This window comes from Nicotiana sylvestris, chromosome 3 (assembly GCF_000393655.2).
Source record: "Nicotiana sylvestris chromosome 3, ASM39365v2, whole genome shotgun sequence".
Lineage (NCBI taxonomy): Eukaryota > Viridiplantae > Streptophyta > Magnoliopsida > Solanales > Solanaceae > Nicotiana > Nicotiana sylvestris.
The window spans coordinates 155,010,892-155,029,123 of record NC_091059.1 but is presented as its reverse complement, the minus strand read 5'-3'; the positions used below and the strand labels follow the sequence as shown (position 1 = coordinate 155,029,123).

The following is an 18,232-nucleotide window of genomic DNA, read 5'->3' as shown; positions in this document are numbered from 1 at the left end:
AATACATTTGAGTTCTAGGTCGCCCACCAGTATAATGCGGGAATACATTTGAGTTCTAGGTCGCCCACCAGTATAATGCGGGAATACATTTAAGTTCTAGGTCGCCCACCAGTATAATGCGGGAATACATTTAAGTTCTAGGTCGCCCACCAGTATAATGCGGGAATACATTTAAGTTCTAGGTCGCCCACCAGTATAATGCGGGAATACATTTAAGTTCTAGGTCGCCCACCAGTATAATGCGGGAATACATTTAAGTTCTAGGTCGCCCACCAGTATAATGCGGGAATACATTTAAGTTCTAGGTCGCCCACCAGTATAATGCGGGAATACATTTAAGTTCTAGGTCGCCCACCAGTATAATGCGGGAATACATTTAAGTTCTAGGTCGCCCACCAGTATAATGCGGGAATACATTTAAGTTCTAGGTCGCCCACCAGTATAATGCGGGAATACATTTAAGTTCTAGGTCGCCCACCAGTATAATGCGGGAATACATTTAAGTTCTAGGTCACCCACCAGTATAATGCGGGAATACATTTAAGTTCTAGGTCGCCCACCAGTAAAATGCGGGAATACATTTCAGCTCTAGATTTTGGAATCAGTAACCCCACCTGAAGACGGAAGGTTGCAACAGAGGTCCCCCAAGCAGTATACAATAAAATCCCCAGCACCAAGAAGCAGAAAGCTGCAAAGGCAAGCGCGCAATTCAAAAGGAAGAAGGAACGCGTCTCAAAAGAAGCAGTTTGGGAACGTTGTAGCATGCCCAACATAACAAATTTGATAAAGGAAGCCAGACCACTGAAGAAACCATTGAAAGATTTAAAGAAGAAAGCCATGTTCCCAGCAAATCAAGCAAAGTGATGAAAACTGGCATCCAGAAAAGGCGAAGGGACAGCATCATCTCCCAAGTTCACAAAATAAGGGCATCAGAGGAAAGCGTTAGCCGACAAGAAAGCAAGGCAACAAGAACAAGTTGAAGATAGATGAGATCTCATACCCTAACTTAGCTTCTTGTTTTTCCTTTCAAGAACAATGTAACAAGGAGATCGGTTGAGCGGTAGCATCCTACAGCGGCAGGCAACAGCGCACAACAACAGCAAGCACTACAGTGACACGGTAGTCCCAGCTACCAAAGTTTCCCGAACTACATTGACCTGATTCCTGTTTAGCCCAGGATATGTAGGAAACCTCTGAAGCAAAGGTTCGGTCAAATCTTTTTCAAAAAATGCTTCACACGGAGTACTCGGACGAGCAAAAATCGCCCGCTTTATCTTTGCGCGAAAACCCTTCGTGTCCTCGTGCAAAGAGGGGCAGCTATAAGCACGTGATTTTTGCTTCACGGGAAATCACTCCAAAAGAAAACAAAAATAGTGACCAGTGACCTCGCTGTACAAATTCCCAATTTTTTTCATGACATGCGCTGCTAGTCATTTGTGGTTCGGCCCGTGTTGCAATTAATCTTACAAAAAACAAAAAAAAATAAGAACGTCGTGGGTAATCAGGCCGTAGTCCGGTTTTAAGAGAAAATTCACAAAAAATATGCAGCTTTTACTCTAGGCTGTGATTTAACCATTTTTAAAAATTCTAATATGTGTGTTTATTGTTGTAGGTGTTACACAATATGTGTGTAAGTTTATTTTAATTATTTGCATTGTTTTTAGGAATTTTTGGTTAGTTTGTTGAAATTAAAAAGGAAAGGAAAATTTGATTGGGCCCCAAAACAAGGCCCAAAACCAAAGCACTGATCCAGTCTAAGACGAGCCTGCCCAAGCACGGACTCAAACGACGCCGTATCGGCGTCCCTATTGAAGCCGTTGATCTGATTCAAACGAACGGTCCAGATCAGGCTATTTAACTCACCTCAACGACGCCGTTTCAGGCAAGTTGATCTGAGCCGTCCAACCCCATTGATCCAACGGTCCCTGGCTTCCCTCATGACCCGACCTATTTAGCCGGTTCAACCCAACCCCTCACCTAAACCAAAACGACCCCGTTCCCATACCAAACGACCCCGTCCTGTTACCCACCAATAGATCTAAGCCGTTCAGATCACTTGATCTAACAGCTCCAATCTCTCTTCCCCTTCCGTATATAAACTTGGCCCTTCACCCCACGCCCCCTATCCGAACTCCCCCTTCAGTCATCTCCTTCCCCAAGCCCTGAAACCCCCAAACCCTAACGCCGCCCTAGTTTCCCTTTCACCAGAACCCGGCGGCATGAACGCCGGTGACCACCCCCTTCACACCCCTGAAACATCCAACCACCCTGAACACGAATCTACTAATCCTGTACCTTGAATCACCTTCCATCATCTCGAATCTGGATTTGAAGATTCGAGACGAAACTCGATCTATACCAAACCACCCCATCTTCATACCAGACACTCCCCGGACCCTCCTCGTGACCAAACCAGACTTGGTTTGGTCCGAATCTACCCACAACTCCTAAAAAACCAGATCTGAAAATCCAAAACCTAGAACACGGATAGCCTTGGAATCCAGCCGGCCTTAACAAGGGTTTGAGGTTTAATGGACCTTAACCAAGGTGTTCTCATGTGAGAACACCCTGGTTAAAATTTGTTCGGCCTCAAATGGTCAAAGTTGAGTCAGATTTGGGTCAGTTTGGTTTAAACATTTTTCGGTAAGTTTTCCTTTCCCTTTGTTTAGTTCTAATTAAGTTGTCAGCATGTTTCGTTGTGTTTGTTTGTTCTTTTTGTTATTTTTTCTGATTTCTTCCATCTCTGTCAAAGACCTTTTATTTGGTCGATTGTTTTCTGTGTGTGATTTGAATGTATCCTATGATAAACATGTTCGATTAGGATAGTCGTCGCATAAATAATTCATATAGGTTCCCAGTAATTGAACAAAAGTTGTCTGATGCCTTTTGGGTCCCTGTACGTATTGTTTGTGTGAACGATTGATTATTACCTGTTGTATTTAGTATAGTCGACTCGATAAACCTCGTCGATTAGTTTTCTATAACTAATGGATCAAATGAGCTAATAGTTTCACGTGACTAATTGAACCTTGTCACTGACTGAATGCCCGGCATCGTCTGAAATGAGTTTATTTGCATTGCAAAAATGACTGAAAAGGTTCAGTCCAGGGCAGTCATGAATTTGAACTTTCATGAGTTCAGAATGCCCTGATGCTGCAATGGGCAGGGCAGTAATAAGCAAGGTTTAACAAGGGTAGTCTGGGGTTTGAAAAGAACAAAAATGATTAGTTTAAATGAGCTGACAAGTAGGGTACTAATTTGGGATTAAACTAATATCAATGGGGAACAAGACACAAGAGTATGGGGTTTAAAATGAATACTTAAATGAACCCATAACCTTTGATTAAAGAAAAATCCAGGTGTGGGGAACAAAATGGCTGGCATCAAAAGATGCTTAAGCATGGGTTTAAAGAGTATAGGCAGTCTGCAAGTGGGAGGATCCAGGCAGCTTAGCTGCACTGGGTCGTTTGGCTTATAAATAGGCCATTTCAGAACTTAAAAAAGGGGTGGAAAATTTTGAGTCTTAAGAGAGGTCTTGTGAGCTTAAAGAAAAAACTGAAAACATAAGGAAATTTCTAGTAAACACTGTAACCAAAACACTGTCTGAAAGCTACATAAGAGTTTGTATTTGGTCAAGTTGTCTCGGCCAAAGTTCTGTTGTTTGCATTGATTGAGCTGCTTGTGATTGTTGGACTGCTGGTGTTGCTGCATAGAACACTCTGTTACTTCTGTTTGTTTCATTACTCTTTCTGGGATTACTTGTTTGGTGCTCGACCATATGCTGGTTTTCTTTGTTTTGGGAATTGTTGTTGGTTGTCTGTGGACTGTGGAAAACACTTGTGATTGTTGGTTTGTTGTTGTGTTGTTGTTGTGTATCTGCTGTTGTTGTGCTTACTGCATACTGCCCAGCTGATCATTCCTTTCTTTTTTGTCCTCTATACCAGGTACACAACCCATACACTGTCAAATGTAATTGGAAAATTGAGCATGAATACGAAAAGAAAAGACTTGAAGTCGACTCTCATACATAGATTATTACATTAGATATCATGTACTGTGTAATAATTTTCCTTCCTGTATTGACAATAGAAGTAGCCTGTATGCCCAGTGTATATCAATGTAGATTAAGCTGAACGATAGTTTATATACGTATGTTGATAGGTAAAAATATTCCCAATGTAATAAGTTGTATCTCAGACTTAGTTTAACTTTGTAGTGTGTCCTTTAATGTAGGCCAAGCATGAAAATCGTACTCTACTAGTTAAGTTCTTTCCTTTCCGATAAACTGTTTCATATAACTGGTAAACCATGTTTTAAGCCAAAGAACACATAGCTTGCAATCTCAACCTCGCGAAGGTCGAGCCCAGGTCGAAACGGACCAAGCAGGCCCGCATCGAACAAACCATGGCCCAGGTCTGGCCCATCACGCATGGGCTGGTTTTGGGCCCGTGATTACTTGTTCGGCTGACTGTGCACGCAGCCTCGTTTCTGATTTTTTAAGCATTATGAATTCTGTTATAGATAACTTGCAAGCATGTAATTAATTAGGACTATCTACTGTTTTCAATTAGTAGAGACAAACGCGACAAGAAACGTAGTTGCTATAGGATATCCTTTTAAAATGAGAACGAGACGAGCCTCGACAAAAATAAATAAAAACGCACAAGCTGCGGGGCCCTCGTTAAATGTATATTATCGAAGCATTCAGTTTCCAGGATGGGTCGTTTAGCAAATTTCATGGCTTTTCCCCAAAATAACAATACGCTAGTTGCTTTAAGCGTGCCTTTAATAATTTATTTTCCTTAACTCGGGTGCACATTTATGTGACCCAAATCCAAATCTCAACCGAGTCGAGATATGTCAACAATCACGTGTACATTGATGTAACGTGATTCGAGGTATGTTTTCACGATGTTGCAATTCCTTGTAAAATATAATAATAATTATGAAAGCGGTTAAAAGATAAAATTGGCACATAAGTTCATATTTGTATAAAATCAGATAATCAAGCCAAATATAACAGTTGAGCGACCGTGCTAGAACCACGGAACTCGGGAATGCCTAACACCTTCTCCCGGGTTAACAGAATTCCTTATCCAGATTTCTGGTACGCAGACTGTAATATGGAGTCATTATTTTCCTCGATTCGGGATTAAAATTGGTGACTTGGGACACCCTAAATCTCCCAAGTGGCGACTCTGAAATAAATAAACAAATCCCGTTTCGATTGTCCTTTAATTGGAAAAACTCCCTTGTACCCTCACGGGTGCGGAAAAAGGAGGTGTGACAATTAAGACAAACTATATTAGTGTATTGTTGCTTCAAAAAGAAAAAAAGTATGATTTTTTTTAAATGTAAGCAGTAAATCACTGCAATAGATATAAAAAGCTGAAGTTAAAATATACTCACAAACATTTTGCAAGCCAAGTCCATCTTCTTAGTCATCTCTTCTTTTGCCCATATTGATACTCTGTGAAAAGTTTCATTTGCCTTTTTTCTCCATTCGTAAAACCACTCTCCCAACTTTTCTTGGATGAAATCTAACATTCTTAAATAGGCATTTCTCTCCCTTTTAGTAAAATGGAATTCATTAATTCTACCATGTTTGTTGTTAGCATATCATAACGTCGCCGTGGGAACCACGATCGAGCCCATCTCTCTAGAGGCTCTTCTATTATGTAATTGTATGTTTTCTTGTCAATACTTTTGAGTTGGGACATTAACTGATTAAAATCTTCACGTTTGTATGACCTTGCAGCACTTTGAAAAAGATTTATTACCGTGACTTTTGCATGTCTTTGCTTTAAATTTTTCTCAAAGTGATAGAGGCAGATACCATGGTGAGCTTCAGGAAAACTTTTCTAATCACATTTGCGATCGATTGGTTTCTATCTGACAAGAAAACCAGTTCACGACGGACTTGAATTGCTTTTCTCATTTCCTCAAAGAACCAAATGTATGCCTCATTGTTTTCTGAATCTGCTACACCAAAATATAGAGGAAAGATTTGATTGTTTGCATCCTTTGATACAACAACAAATAGAACATCACGATATTTTAACTTTAAAAACGTTGCATCTACTGCAATAACGGGTCTACGGTAGGACCAACTAGCTACTGATGCCGCAGGAGCAAAGAACATGTAAAAAAATTAGTACAGTGAAACAAAAAAAAACAAATCATAAGGTGTGAAGTTTTTCAAATAGGAACATTTTTGAAACTTCAGGATGATGGTTAGTATTGTTTTGCTTACCTATTCTACGCATCTCTTTTTATGCTTGTGTACGTTCCTAGGTTTTTGTCCACCATCATGTGTAGGTATGAAGGAAGAATCTGGTAGTTCTCTTCAGGTGTTCCCCTTATGCAAGCAACAGCTTTTTCAATAGCACGTCATGCCTTGTGATAACCAATGTCAATTCCAAATTTCTTTTTCATTTCATTTTCTACAAAGGCTGGTGTAACCTCTATCTTTTTGTCTCGAACATGTTCTATAATTTGTTCACTTATAAAATTTGATGTAGCATGCTTCTGATCTGATTTTCTTGCATCAACAGAGCATTCATGGATGTTGTGATATTTTATCACCCTGAATAGTGTGGAATTTTTTTATTCTGATAGCACGTACATTCCAACCACATTTGTCGACGATACATTTCAGCTCGTATCTCTTTGAACATGATCTAACAGCAGTGAATTCAACTTTCTGGTTTATCTCCAAGCTGCAGAAAAATTTAGTCATGTTTTGTTTGTTCTTAAAAATTGATCCAACTCTTACTTTCTCAGGCAACGTATCGTGCCTAAGTATTTTACATAGTGGAGATTCTTTCAGCTTTCTCCTTACTCTTTTTCTTGATTGCTGAGAAACACTAGAAGTTTCAGCAATTTCTTCAATTCTATCTGATGTTATCGGTATAAGCTCCATGTTTACTTCATCTTCGTTGTTGCTTATAATTGAAGAAGGTAACAAAAAACTTTCTTGGATTGTGTGTTGGTTGTCAATTTGTATTATTAGTTGTCCTTCTTCTTCTTGGTCATCGATAAACTGGTATGAATTTATTGGAGGAGCGGGTAATTGTTGCAGCATTATATAGTCTGAAGCAGATGTAATGTTAGAAGGTTGTTGCTCGTTGTCTACTTCCATTAGTGGTTGTCCTACTTCATGTTGATAATCAGCATAAGGTTCTGAATCTATCGCATATGCAAGAGATTGTTTGAATGCTGCAGATTCGAAAGGTTGTATTTTTTCGATGACGAAATGGCAATTCTTGTAGGCTGAATCAGTTGTAAGCAAATGTATACAGGTACTGAGTTCTTCATCTGAAGTTACAAGCATTCCTTTGCTTGTATTTAGTTTGATATCAAACCATACTTTTAGTGCATATTTGGTTGAATCAATATTTGTAACTTCACTAATTTTCTTTAGGAAAGTATTGAATGATATGTGCTTATTAAGTAGAACAAGTTTTGTATCATGATCCAAGTATTTGAAATCAGGAGTCCAACTCCCATTGAAAGTTATAACAACATAAATCGAACTCATCCTGCAGATTCATGTTTAGTGGCAAGTATTAGAAAAGTGAACAGAAGAATTTTTAGGTTGTTTGTGCTGAAATTTTTACAAATGAACTAAATCACTTAAGCATCTTTTGCTGAAACTTTTTGGAAAAAGATGTATGATATAATTAATGAATCCCGCATAGAAAACTTCAGCTTATTAAGTGCTGAAGTTTTTAGAAATAAGCTTAATAACTTCAGCATATCAGTTGAAGTTTTTTTGAAAAAGTTGTATGACAGGAATTCATGAATGCAGGGAAACAAACTTTAGCTCATTAAGTGCTGAATATTTTAGAAATGAACTAAATAACTTCAGCACATTGGGCTGAAGTTTTAGCAAATGAATTCAACAAACTTGAGCATGTTTTAGCATTAATTGCACAGTATACAGGAGTAACCTACACAATTAAAGTAGTAATTATATTGCGTTGGGGGCATGTGTTAGTGTAATAATTACATTTCTATCACATTCATGCACGCTTTTCATTAGACAACGTTTAAAATTCATCTTTGCCTTTTCATATACCATGTAAAAGATTTTCCACCCTATATAAGCACGCTATACCTTGTGAGTTTATTCACTCAAACACATATATTTTAGCAGACATAAAATACAAAAAGGAGAAAAATGGACGCTGTCATCAAGCAAATAGTGGAAGAAATCAAGCAAGACATTATAGAAGTTTTTGAGCTGAAACTGGATGAGCTCATAGGCAAGTACGACAGGGAGCTGGAAGAAATTAACAACAAGCTTGATACGCTTGTGATGTATGCAAGATTTGATAATCTTGCTGATGAAGATGTTCGTCCATCTGGTAGTGACGACGATGATGATGATGATAATATGCACGATTGATTTTTCTTTTTGTTATTTATGTAATTTAATTTGTCTTTTTTAATGTTTAATGAAATATTCAGTTTTTGTTTTAAGTTTTTTTGTGCGCTTTTTTAATATTAATTATATTCAAATTCGAAAAATAGCAAAGGAAATGAACTAAATAACTTCAGCAGGAATTAACAAAAACTAATCCAAAAATACAAAGTGCTTGATGAAACTTCAAGCATGAACTAAAAATTCTTTTTAAACTTAGAAAATAACGGAGCAATTAACAAAATCTTATCCGAAAATTACATATTGCATGATAAAATATTAAGCATTTTTAGCAGATGAACTAAAAAAAATCCAGCATACTAAAAATTATTACCCAGTGTAAGAGAAAAACTTCAGCTCTTCTTGCTGAAGTTTTTAAAGATTAACTGAAAAACTTCAGCACCTATGCTGAAGTTTTTTGTGTAATATATAATTTTAATTTATGTTTTATTTTTTTACCCAGTGTAATAGGAAAACTTCAGCTCCTCCTGCTGAAGTTTTTAAATATTAACTAAAAAACTTCAGCAGCTATGCTGAAGTTTTTTATGCAATATGAAATTTTAATTTATGTTTTTTTACCCAGTGTAGTAGAAAAACTTCAACTCTTCCTGCTGAAGTTTTTAAATATTAACTTAAAAACTTCAGCACCTATGCTGGAGTTTTTTGTGCAATATGTAATTTTAATTTATGTTTTATTTTTTTTACCCAGTGTAGGAGGAAAACTTCAGCTCATATTGCTGAAGTTTTTAAAGATTACGTAAAAAACTTCAGCAACTAATGCTTAAGTTTTGGTGCAATATGAAATTTTGTACAATATAAAAACTTCAGCTTGTTTTATTGAATTTTTTAAATATGAACTTTAACTTGTTTAGCAAATAAACAATGATAACACTCATATAATATTTTAATATAATTTTTTTTTCGTTGTGTTATTTGCAGCTCGTTTTGGTGAATTTTTTTAGATAACACTCATATAATGTTTTAATATAATTTTTTCTTTGTTGTGTTATTTGCAGCTCGTTTTGGTGAATTTTTTAGATATGAACTAAATAACTTCAGCTTGTTTAGCAAATAAACCAAAATTTTCAGCATATTTATCGGATTAGAATGTTAGAATTCAACGTCAAACAGATTTAGAATGCAAATTTAGCATATCAGTGAAGTTCGTCAAACAACTTCAATCAATCAATCAGAAAACATATAATTCAAAAACTATTTTGAACTCTGAAGATGAATTTGAATACTTACAATGTATTTTGTAATTTTGAATTTGGAATTTGAATCTGGTTCAAATCTGCTTTGCGTGAGGCGATCTCAGGAGAGACGGAGTGATGGAGGAGATATGGAATTTGAATCTGGGTATGTTTGATGCATCTTTTATATGTTTTGGAAGGGGTATAATGGTCATATTATTACGGATTTTTTAGTAGTTGGTTACGAAATCAATAGTTTTTAAAAATAGGGTACATATTAAAAGGTGACATAAATATAGGGTAAGGGTGTAGTGAGTTGTAAAAAGAAAAAATAAATAAATGCATAAAATTCACGAAAGGGAGAGAAGAAACCGAAGAAATCGCATTTAAAGCGTAGTTGGTATACATACGAAATAGAATACGGAAATACAGTTAGCAAAGGAGTAGGTATAAAAGGTAAAGTAGAAGACTTTGGTCTCCATTATCGAGGAACATCGGAAGATTCCTTCATCTAGAGAGAGAAGTCAGTCGCGTTACGCGTCATCTTCTCATAAACACGCAATCGAACAGTCTTCGATCCTAAGCTTTTAAGTTTCAAGGTAAGTCACTCAGTCCTTGCACTCTCTTTCGTGATCGCCGTATTCTTTTTTTTTTCTTGTGTTTTTTTAAAAGGTAGAATTTCATGCGATCTTGTTGCTGAATTTTGTTCCTAATATACATCAATTTCAGAGTTATATATCGGAAAAATTGATCTGCTTACCTGGAATCTTAATTCAGCTCGCCGAAACTTGTACAAATTATTTCCTAGCAACTCTGCTGCACTTCGAATTGCTTTTTTTTTTTTCACTATTAATTTGTGGGATGCTTTTCATGTAGTTTTCTCTCACGATAACAAATTTCCAATGACTATAGTCCATTACCGGATGTCTATTTTGTTTGTTCGAGTCTCGTGGATACTTTTTAATTTCTCGATTTTTTTTTATATTAGTAAAACCCTAGCAATAGACTATATTAGGTATTTATGGTATCCCAGTAATCTATGGGTTTGAATATAATTACATGGTTCCTGCAAGGTTAATCGATAAGAAGAAAACTTATGTATGTTGTTGAGGTCATTCATTTGTGCTTCTTCTTTTGTTTTCGTTTTCAGTATAAGTCTGAGCCTGTTTAGCCGGAGACAGTGTAGAGGCAAGGATTTGAAGAATTTAAGCTAGGAAGTGTCGAAGGAGTGAGTTGCGGAAGATCTAATCGAAAATGAGTGACAACAATTTGTTGGATAAAGTCAGCGCCTTTGGGGAGCGCCTGAAGATTGGGGGATCGGAGGTTGGGCAAAAGATCACTGCTGGAATGAGCTCGATGAGTTTCAAGATGAAGGAACTTTTCCAAGGCCCAAATCAGGCTGATAAGCTTGTCGAGGAAGCCACAGCTGAAACTCTGGATGAACCTGATTGGGCTATGAATCTTGAGCTTTGTGACATGATTAATCACGATAGAATCAATAGTGTTGAACTGATTAGGGGCGTGAAGAAAAGGATAATGCTGAAGAGCCCCAGGATTCAGTACTTAGGGTTGGTGTTACTTGAAACTATTGCAAAGAATTGCGAGAAGGCGTTCTCCGAGATTGCTGCTGAGAGGGTTCTGGATGAGATGGTGAAGTTGATTGATGACCCTCAAACTGTTGTTAACAATCGGAACAAGGCCCTGGTGTTAATTGAAGCTTGGGGAGAATCATCGAGCGAGCTTCGCTATTTACCTGTGTATGAAGAGACTTACAAGGTATCATTACAGATGTTCAGTCTCACCTTCATTTCATAAAAATCTTAAGAAGTCAAATGTTCAGTTGTCTCTTTGTTTTTGTTGACTTGGCAAAATAGATTACTAGCCTGGACTTTTCTCTAATATACATCACCAACCGTCAAAGTACTACATTTTAGACAAGGGCATTGTAGCAAATACATGAATGATTCTTTCAGCAATGGAAGAGTAGATACATACTTTCTGATATTCATTTCTTCACATTCCTGTGTGATATCTCTGTCTTTTTGTTATTGTCTTAGAGTTTGAGATCCAGAGGGGTACGTTTTCCTGGTCGTGACCATGAAAGCCTAGCTCCGATCTTCACTCCTCCAAGAACAGTGTCAGCTGCAGAACCAGATGTTACTCTGGCACAGCAAATCCAACATGAAATTCCACGGGAGAACTTTTCAGCTGAACAGACAAAGGAGGCATTTGATGTGGCTAGAAATAGTGTAGAGCTTCTGACAACTGTTTTGTCCTCTTCACCTCAGCAGGATGCTCTGCAGGTACTTCTGTTTTATTCCTATCAACATGTCAATCTCAGGATCTGAAGATATCGTCTTAATACATTCTCAGGGTATCAGTGTGGACTATTATGTTGGGGAAACATTTGGGGTCTATCGTTGACTTTTGTGGTTTCGTGAAGTAAAATAGAGGAAAATTTTGTGTTGTGAGGAGAAATGCATTTTATGTCATATTAGGAAGCAGACACCATTAAGGCTGACCACAAACGAAAGTAGGACTGCTTTTTGAGATAGATGGAGAATTATACTATTGACTAAATCAGTCAAGTTATATAATTGGCACACATGAGTTATTTAAGAGTTTTGAAACAGGTTTATAAAGGTTTGTCAGTGTTGTCAAAGGCGCGCTTAAGCCCTGAAGCGAGGCTCAAAACATGTTGAGCGCTTCGCCTCGCTTTGTGGGCGCTTTAGTGTCGTCATCAAGGCTTTAAGGCATACTTTTCCTTGCCAATGAGCGTAATAAGCGACACTAAACAATTGATATTTCACTATCGTAATTCTTTTTCAATTTCTTTGTCCATATATTTGTTATTTAAACTTATAACTATTAGTCTTGGACTACTTATAAAAAAAAACTATTAGTCTTGGACTGCACATACATATTTGTATTTTTTTTTCCATATGCGCCTTTCTTCATTAAAGCCCACACATTATTTGCGCTTTGCACTTAAAGCCCCAATGGACCTTAGAGCTTTTTTGCGCTTTTCGCCTTTCATAACACTGGGTTTTGTGTTATTTCACCCATTACTTTAATGTGTGGATGCTCAGGTTTTTTCTTTTCATATATATCAAAGCCAAACCTTTGGCAAGTCATTCTTACACTGGTAACTCCATATTAAAGTTCACATGCGAACCCAAAATCAGATTTTCCCTCATGAGTTGTCTAAGGGTTTCCAATGAAGTTTGATTTAAGATGTTTGTTCGATGCTCATATTCTTTTTTCCTGAGAACTGAGAAATCCTGAAGAGCAGCCTAGTGCACTAAGCTTCCGCTATGTGATGCACGATTTTGATATTCTGTGGATAGTGGGCCCGCCCCTCTATTTCTCCAATTAAATACCAAGCTTTGTCTGCAGTATGATTCGAACTGTGATATGCGCCTAACCCACACACTACTCGAATGCGCTCTTACCACTAGAGCAAGACCTTGGATGCTCATGTTCTTCCACAAAATCAAAATATATTTTTGGTGTTAATAGTGGCAAAATTTTTAATATTTTGAAATGTGATCCTAAAATAGTTAGAATAAACATATAGTTTGAAGCTCAAACTCGATCATCCTTAGGGGATTTTGGTGTTCCTAGCCAATGAGCTCAAATTTTGCAAAATTTATGTCAGTCAAGCTCAAATTCAACTTAAAGATTCATTTTAATGTGCTTAGTTCATGTGTTACTCAAGCAAAGCTTAAACATCTAAAACTGGGGTTTTTTAATTTCATCTTTTTGTTATGTAATAATATCTTTCTAGCTTTGTGCTTTATGCATTTGTATATCATGCCCTCTAGGTCTGTGTAGCCTGTTTTCTATTAAGAAGTATCAAGTATAGCTGTATTCAAGTCCAAATGAGCTGGTTGGATTTGCAAAATTAGTGGTAAAATTGTTGCCCAGTACAAATACTTACATAGTGATGTTGTTTTATGCAAAGAATTCACTTCTTGACCAATTGTCTGAGCAATGATTTATGGATTGCTAGTGTAAAATTAATCTTTATAATGGGTACAGAGGATTTATATAGCAGATCCGAGCTCATCTGTGATTGACGTACAATTAATTTGATTGAGATCATCGTGAATTAATACAGAAGAGAAAGCGAAGAAGAATATGAATGGATGATGGCGATGTATAAAGATTCTGAGTTATGTTTGGAAGGAAAAATTGAACTACTGGACAATAATGAAGAACAAGACATCAATTTTTCTTGCTCTCATCTTTTTGTTCCAAAAACTTAATAAGAGTCAGTTATAAAAAAAATCCCCTTAAAGAAGTGTTATCCGTTTAATGAGCGGAAAGGATTTACAGTATGTTAAAATTGTCAACTTACTGCAGCCATGTTAGCTGGTTTCTTGACATTGCAGTTGAAGATTTAAGTTCAGTTTTCCAATGCAATAGTTGCTGTTTTTACCAATAAGTTCTGAATGTTGGTGCTCTTATGACTAGCAGAGTTTAATAGCTGTTTAGGTTACTCGTGCATTTTTTTGTAGTTGGTTTTTAGAATGCAGTTGAACACATTGTGCCCTCCAACCGGAGACCGAGTTGTTCTTTTCATTTAAAGCTTTCTCTTGCTATACTTGGTGCATTTAGTGTTGGAATGCTGTGATGGAATTATTGTTGCTTGTGCGTTTTGATGAGGACCACTTCTTATTAGCGAGTGACATGCAGGTGTAGAGGAGATCAATTTAAAAAAATTCAAGCTTTCATGTCAGGGCAGAGATTCAATTTAGGATTGGAATATATGTTCTTTCCTGGTTAATAGTGTTTGAGCTTAATCTTCTGGATTAAAATAACTGAATATTAGAACCCATTGGACTAATGCATAGATAGAAAGATTTATCAAGCACTCCTGCAAGCAGGAATTTTAACCTGTTATAACGGTTTGCTAGATATTGGGAGGCTTAGTGTGTACTTGCACAATGTAATTTCATAAGATGGCATCTACATGGTGTAGCATTAAATACTTTCTTATTTATCTCGAAACAAGGAAAAGAATCATCAAGTACTTTAACTGTGCTTTTTTTGTGACCGTATATGTACTTGTATGTTGTTTTATAATGAGATTGAATGTTACTCTAAACCTTCAGGTAGTATTCCACTGGATATTATTGTAAGGTAGGGGTGGCAAACGGGCGGGCTGGGTCGGATATGGGACCGGTCGAAAACGAGCAATACAAAAACGGATAAATTATCCGACCCTATCCATACTTAATACGGATAAAAACGGGTTAACCATCGGATAATATGGATAGCCATATTATCCATGGCTTATTGTATATGATCATTTCTGGGAGAATTTGTAGTCTCCCAAACTTGAGGAACTCCCAATTTGAGGCTTTACAAATGTAAAAGTTAAACCCATTAATTATCCATTTGTTATCCATTTTCTAAGTGGATAATATGGTGCTTATCTATATTTGACCCGTTTTTAAATAGTTCATTATCCAACCCATATTCTAATGGATAATATGGGTGGATAACTGTTTTCTTTTACTCATTTTGCCACCACTATTGTAAGTAGTGGCTTAAAAAGGCGGTGCAAGTCCTAGGTAAAGGAAAACTTTAGTATCGTGGTGCATAGTTTGTCGCCACTACGCATGTTATAAGATTGTTTGCAAGTGTGGTTATCATTTCTTTTCGTTGGTTTCTTAGTTTCTTCCTTCACATGGCTTTCTACAAAGGACATGTCTCTAGGTGCGTCATAGCACTTTGCTGGTAACTGGGTGCGCATTTTTAGCAGGTAGATATTATAATTTTGCTGGTTTGCAATTGAAATATGGCAAGATGTAGCTAATAGTTAGTAATTAGTATATGATTCTTTTGTTTTGACAACCGTGAGGGTCAACTTGCACGCACCTCAACTAATCCACGGGGTACCTGCTACCTCCCACCACCAGTATATATTTCTTTTATCATTGAGGTATTATGTTCCTTTCTTATTCCCTCCACATTGGTCTGTTTTATTTTACACTTTTATGAGGGGAAGAGTTGACAATGTTACTGTTTATTTGTTATGCGATTACATGGGGCTCATACGTTATTTTGGTGTTTAAGGATCAGAATAAGAAAAAGGACCTTTTCTTTTTATAAGTAGAAAAAAAGGACCTTATTGAGAAGAGTAAAATAGGCCGCATACGACCTTAGGTGCAAAACAATTAGTGAGCCCAAAGTCTTTTTCTTATTATAGATGTTTATCAATTGCATGAATTGGACGAATGCTAGTGCTGTTTGACAGTCTGAAGTTCATAGCTAGCCTTCCATCACTTTGTGCCGAAATTTATGTTTGAGTTGACTGTCGTTGATGAGCTTTTCTTGAAGTGCTATAGCCTTTGTTTTTAATTAAAAAGCAAGTTTCTTAAAGTGCTATAGACTTGTGTGGACATTTTGAACAGGTGAATCTTAAATTAGTGATATGAGCAAATATTTAGATTTATAGATTAACCATAGGAGCTACCCTGCAAAACAGCGAAGACACTAGTCATGTCTCTATTCTCAAAGTAGTGGCCATCAGCTTGAGCTGCACTGTGATCGTGAAGATGTAGTAGGCTAGATTTTTGTTAAGTAACTCATTAATGGAAGTTCTTTTTTTAAACCCCTCAACATTATTCCGTTTGGTCATCAGCATGCATATCTTTTCAGTGTCCAATTCTGCTTTCACGTTTCTCACCCCTCCTTTAGGAATTGGGTGTACTTTTACTATTTCTCTTATTATTTGAACCAGAGTTTGTCAAGGTTTTTATGGATTTCGATTATTTTGGATAACTATTGGCCAGATTTTGAAATATATTCTGGTATATGTTTCGTTGAAGGGGCTACTCAGAAAAGGCCACTATTTTTCTCCCCACTAATAGATGGAAAATGATTTTTGTGCCACCCCTTGTCACGCTGTTGCTGCATGATAGAGCAATCTCCTTAGAGAAATTCGCAGTTGTGGATTTAGCTCCTTGAATACCGGGGTCATATTCCTCTAATTTGTTGCCTACCTCTCAAATTTTTTTTTGCAGGATGACTTGTCAGCTACGCTAGTACAACAGTGTCGCCAGTCCCTCAATACTGTTCAGAGAATCATCGAGACTGCTGGAGATAATGAGGCCCTCCTTTTTGAAGCCCTGAATATAAATGATGAAGTTCAAAAGGCCCTTTCGAAGTATGACGAATTGAAGAAACCTATGGTTGTTTCATCAGAGCCAGAACCTGCCATGATTCCAGTTGCTGTGGAGCCCGATGAGTCCCCCCGTGCTGGAAAAGAAGATGCTCTGATCAGAAAACCATCAGGCTCCCGGTCTGCAGTCCACGGAGGAAATGATGATATGATGGATGATCTTGATGAGATGATTTTTGGTAAAAAAGTGGATGGCACATCTGAATCAAGACATGACACAAAGAAGCAGCAATCGCCAAAAGATGATCTCATCTCTTTTTGAATTCCTTCCCGTGCACTTGACTTAATACTGGAATCCACAGGCTTTGGTGATGTTAATATCAGGCTTGTTCAATTTCTACCAACTCTTGTGCTTATGATTGAACCTTCATAAATGGATGTAGAACTTTGTTGATTTGGTCTCCACATATACCTGAATTACTTATAGTTTTAATGTCTGAACTTTGGGATTTAACTGCTTGAAAAAGATATACCCTGCTTGTTTTTCATGGATATTGGATGATATTTGTTCTTGATCTCGTGTCAGTGCTTTGAGACATGTCAGTAGTGACTCCATTTCAGTTGTTCTAGAACTTCCCTTTGAGAATTAAGATATATATTGGAGAATGTGGAAAATGTCCAAATATATCCTTGTACTATGAGAAAATGTTTAAATATATCTTTGCCGTAAGACTTCAAATATAGGGACACTCTTCCGTGATTTGGGGCAACATATTAGATAGTATCAACACCTATTAAGGACATAGAATTAACATAAACATATCCTTAGTAATGTTCAATTAATCAATCGATGTCAATCCCTAGTTGGTCCAATACAAATTTGCTAAGTAGTGTTGGATTCAATATCTCAAGTCACTCAGGTTTGTACAACATGCGGTTAAATAGTCTTTTCACACAATTCAATCTTCATATGACGATCCGTTATCCTGTCCCACCATCCGTTTTTTTTTTGTTCCTGCCATCTCAAGAAAACTAGTACACTTTATTTTCAATTTGTACATTCAATTAAGAAATGAACTTTCTTCAACTTACCTGTCACAAATACTAGTGTTGATGTCGTAGTGAATTGAAAGAGGAGGAGGTAGAGCAAGTTTTTTTTTTTTTTTTTTTTTTTGTATTTAGTTGAATAGGTGAAAATATGTATTAATTAATCATGATTAAGTGAGATCAATTTATTTACAAACGCATGTTATGTATCTATTAGATGGTGATAGCAATCGGTGCGGATAAAATTTTATCGAGAAGAATTATATAACATTCAAAAAAGGCTAAAATTAACAAATAAGAAATAAGATATAAAGAATTAAAAGTAAAAAATAGACTACCTATTTGCTATTAAGCTTATCAAAGTGGAGGAGATGTACAGTGGCACAACCACCTTTGTTCATGGGGTGTCAATTGACACTCTTACACTGTGTAATT

At 36.8% G+C, this 18,232-nt stretch overlaps 1 protein-coding gene across 2 annotated transcripts; it reads left to right on the top strand.

The window, feature by feature from the left end:
- Window positions 1-10,081: 10,081 nt before the first annotated feature.
- Window positions 10,082-17,204, top strand: LOC104236042 (TOM1-like protein 1). 2 transcript variants are annotated; one of them, XM_009789889.2, is made up of 4 exons: window positions 10,082-10,217; window positions 10,769-11,394; window positions 11,676-11,921; window positions 16,653-17,204. In XM_009789889.2, the coding sequence occupies exons 2-4, from the start codon at window positions 10,873-10,875 to the stop codon at window positions 17,070-17,072; spliced, it is 1,188 nt and encodes a 395-aa protein (XP_009788191.1). In that variant the 5' UTR covers window positions 10,082-10,217; window positions 10,769-10,872; the 3' UTR covers window positions 17,073-17,204. The 2 variants fall into 2 exon arrangements, with proteins under 2 accessions (XP_009788191.1, XP_070027202.1); XM_070171101.1 differs by lacking the exon at window positions 10,082-10,217 and adding an exon at window positions 10,232-10,290.
- The last annotated feature ends 1,028 nt before the right edge of the window (window positions 17,205-18,232 follow it).

Excerpts from the sequence above, each read along its gene's own strand:
- LOC104236042 (XM_009789889.2), top strand. The coding sequence starts at position 10,873 with ATGAGTGACAACAATTTGTTGGATAAAGTCAGCGCCTTTGGGGAGCGC. Across the intron at positions 11,395-11,675 it reads TGTATGAAGAGACTTACAAG|AGTTTGAGATCCAGAGGGGT; the intron begins GTATCATTACAG and ends TTATTGTCTTAG. Across the intron at positions 11,922-16,652 it reads CTCAGCAGGATGCTCTGCAG|GATGACTTGTCAGCTACGCT; the intron begins GTACTTCTGTTT and ends TTTTTTTTGCAG.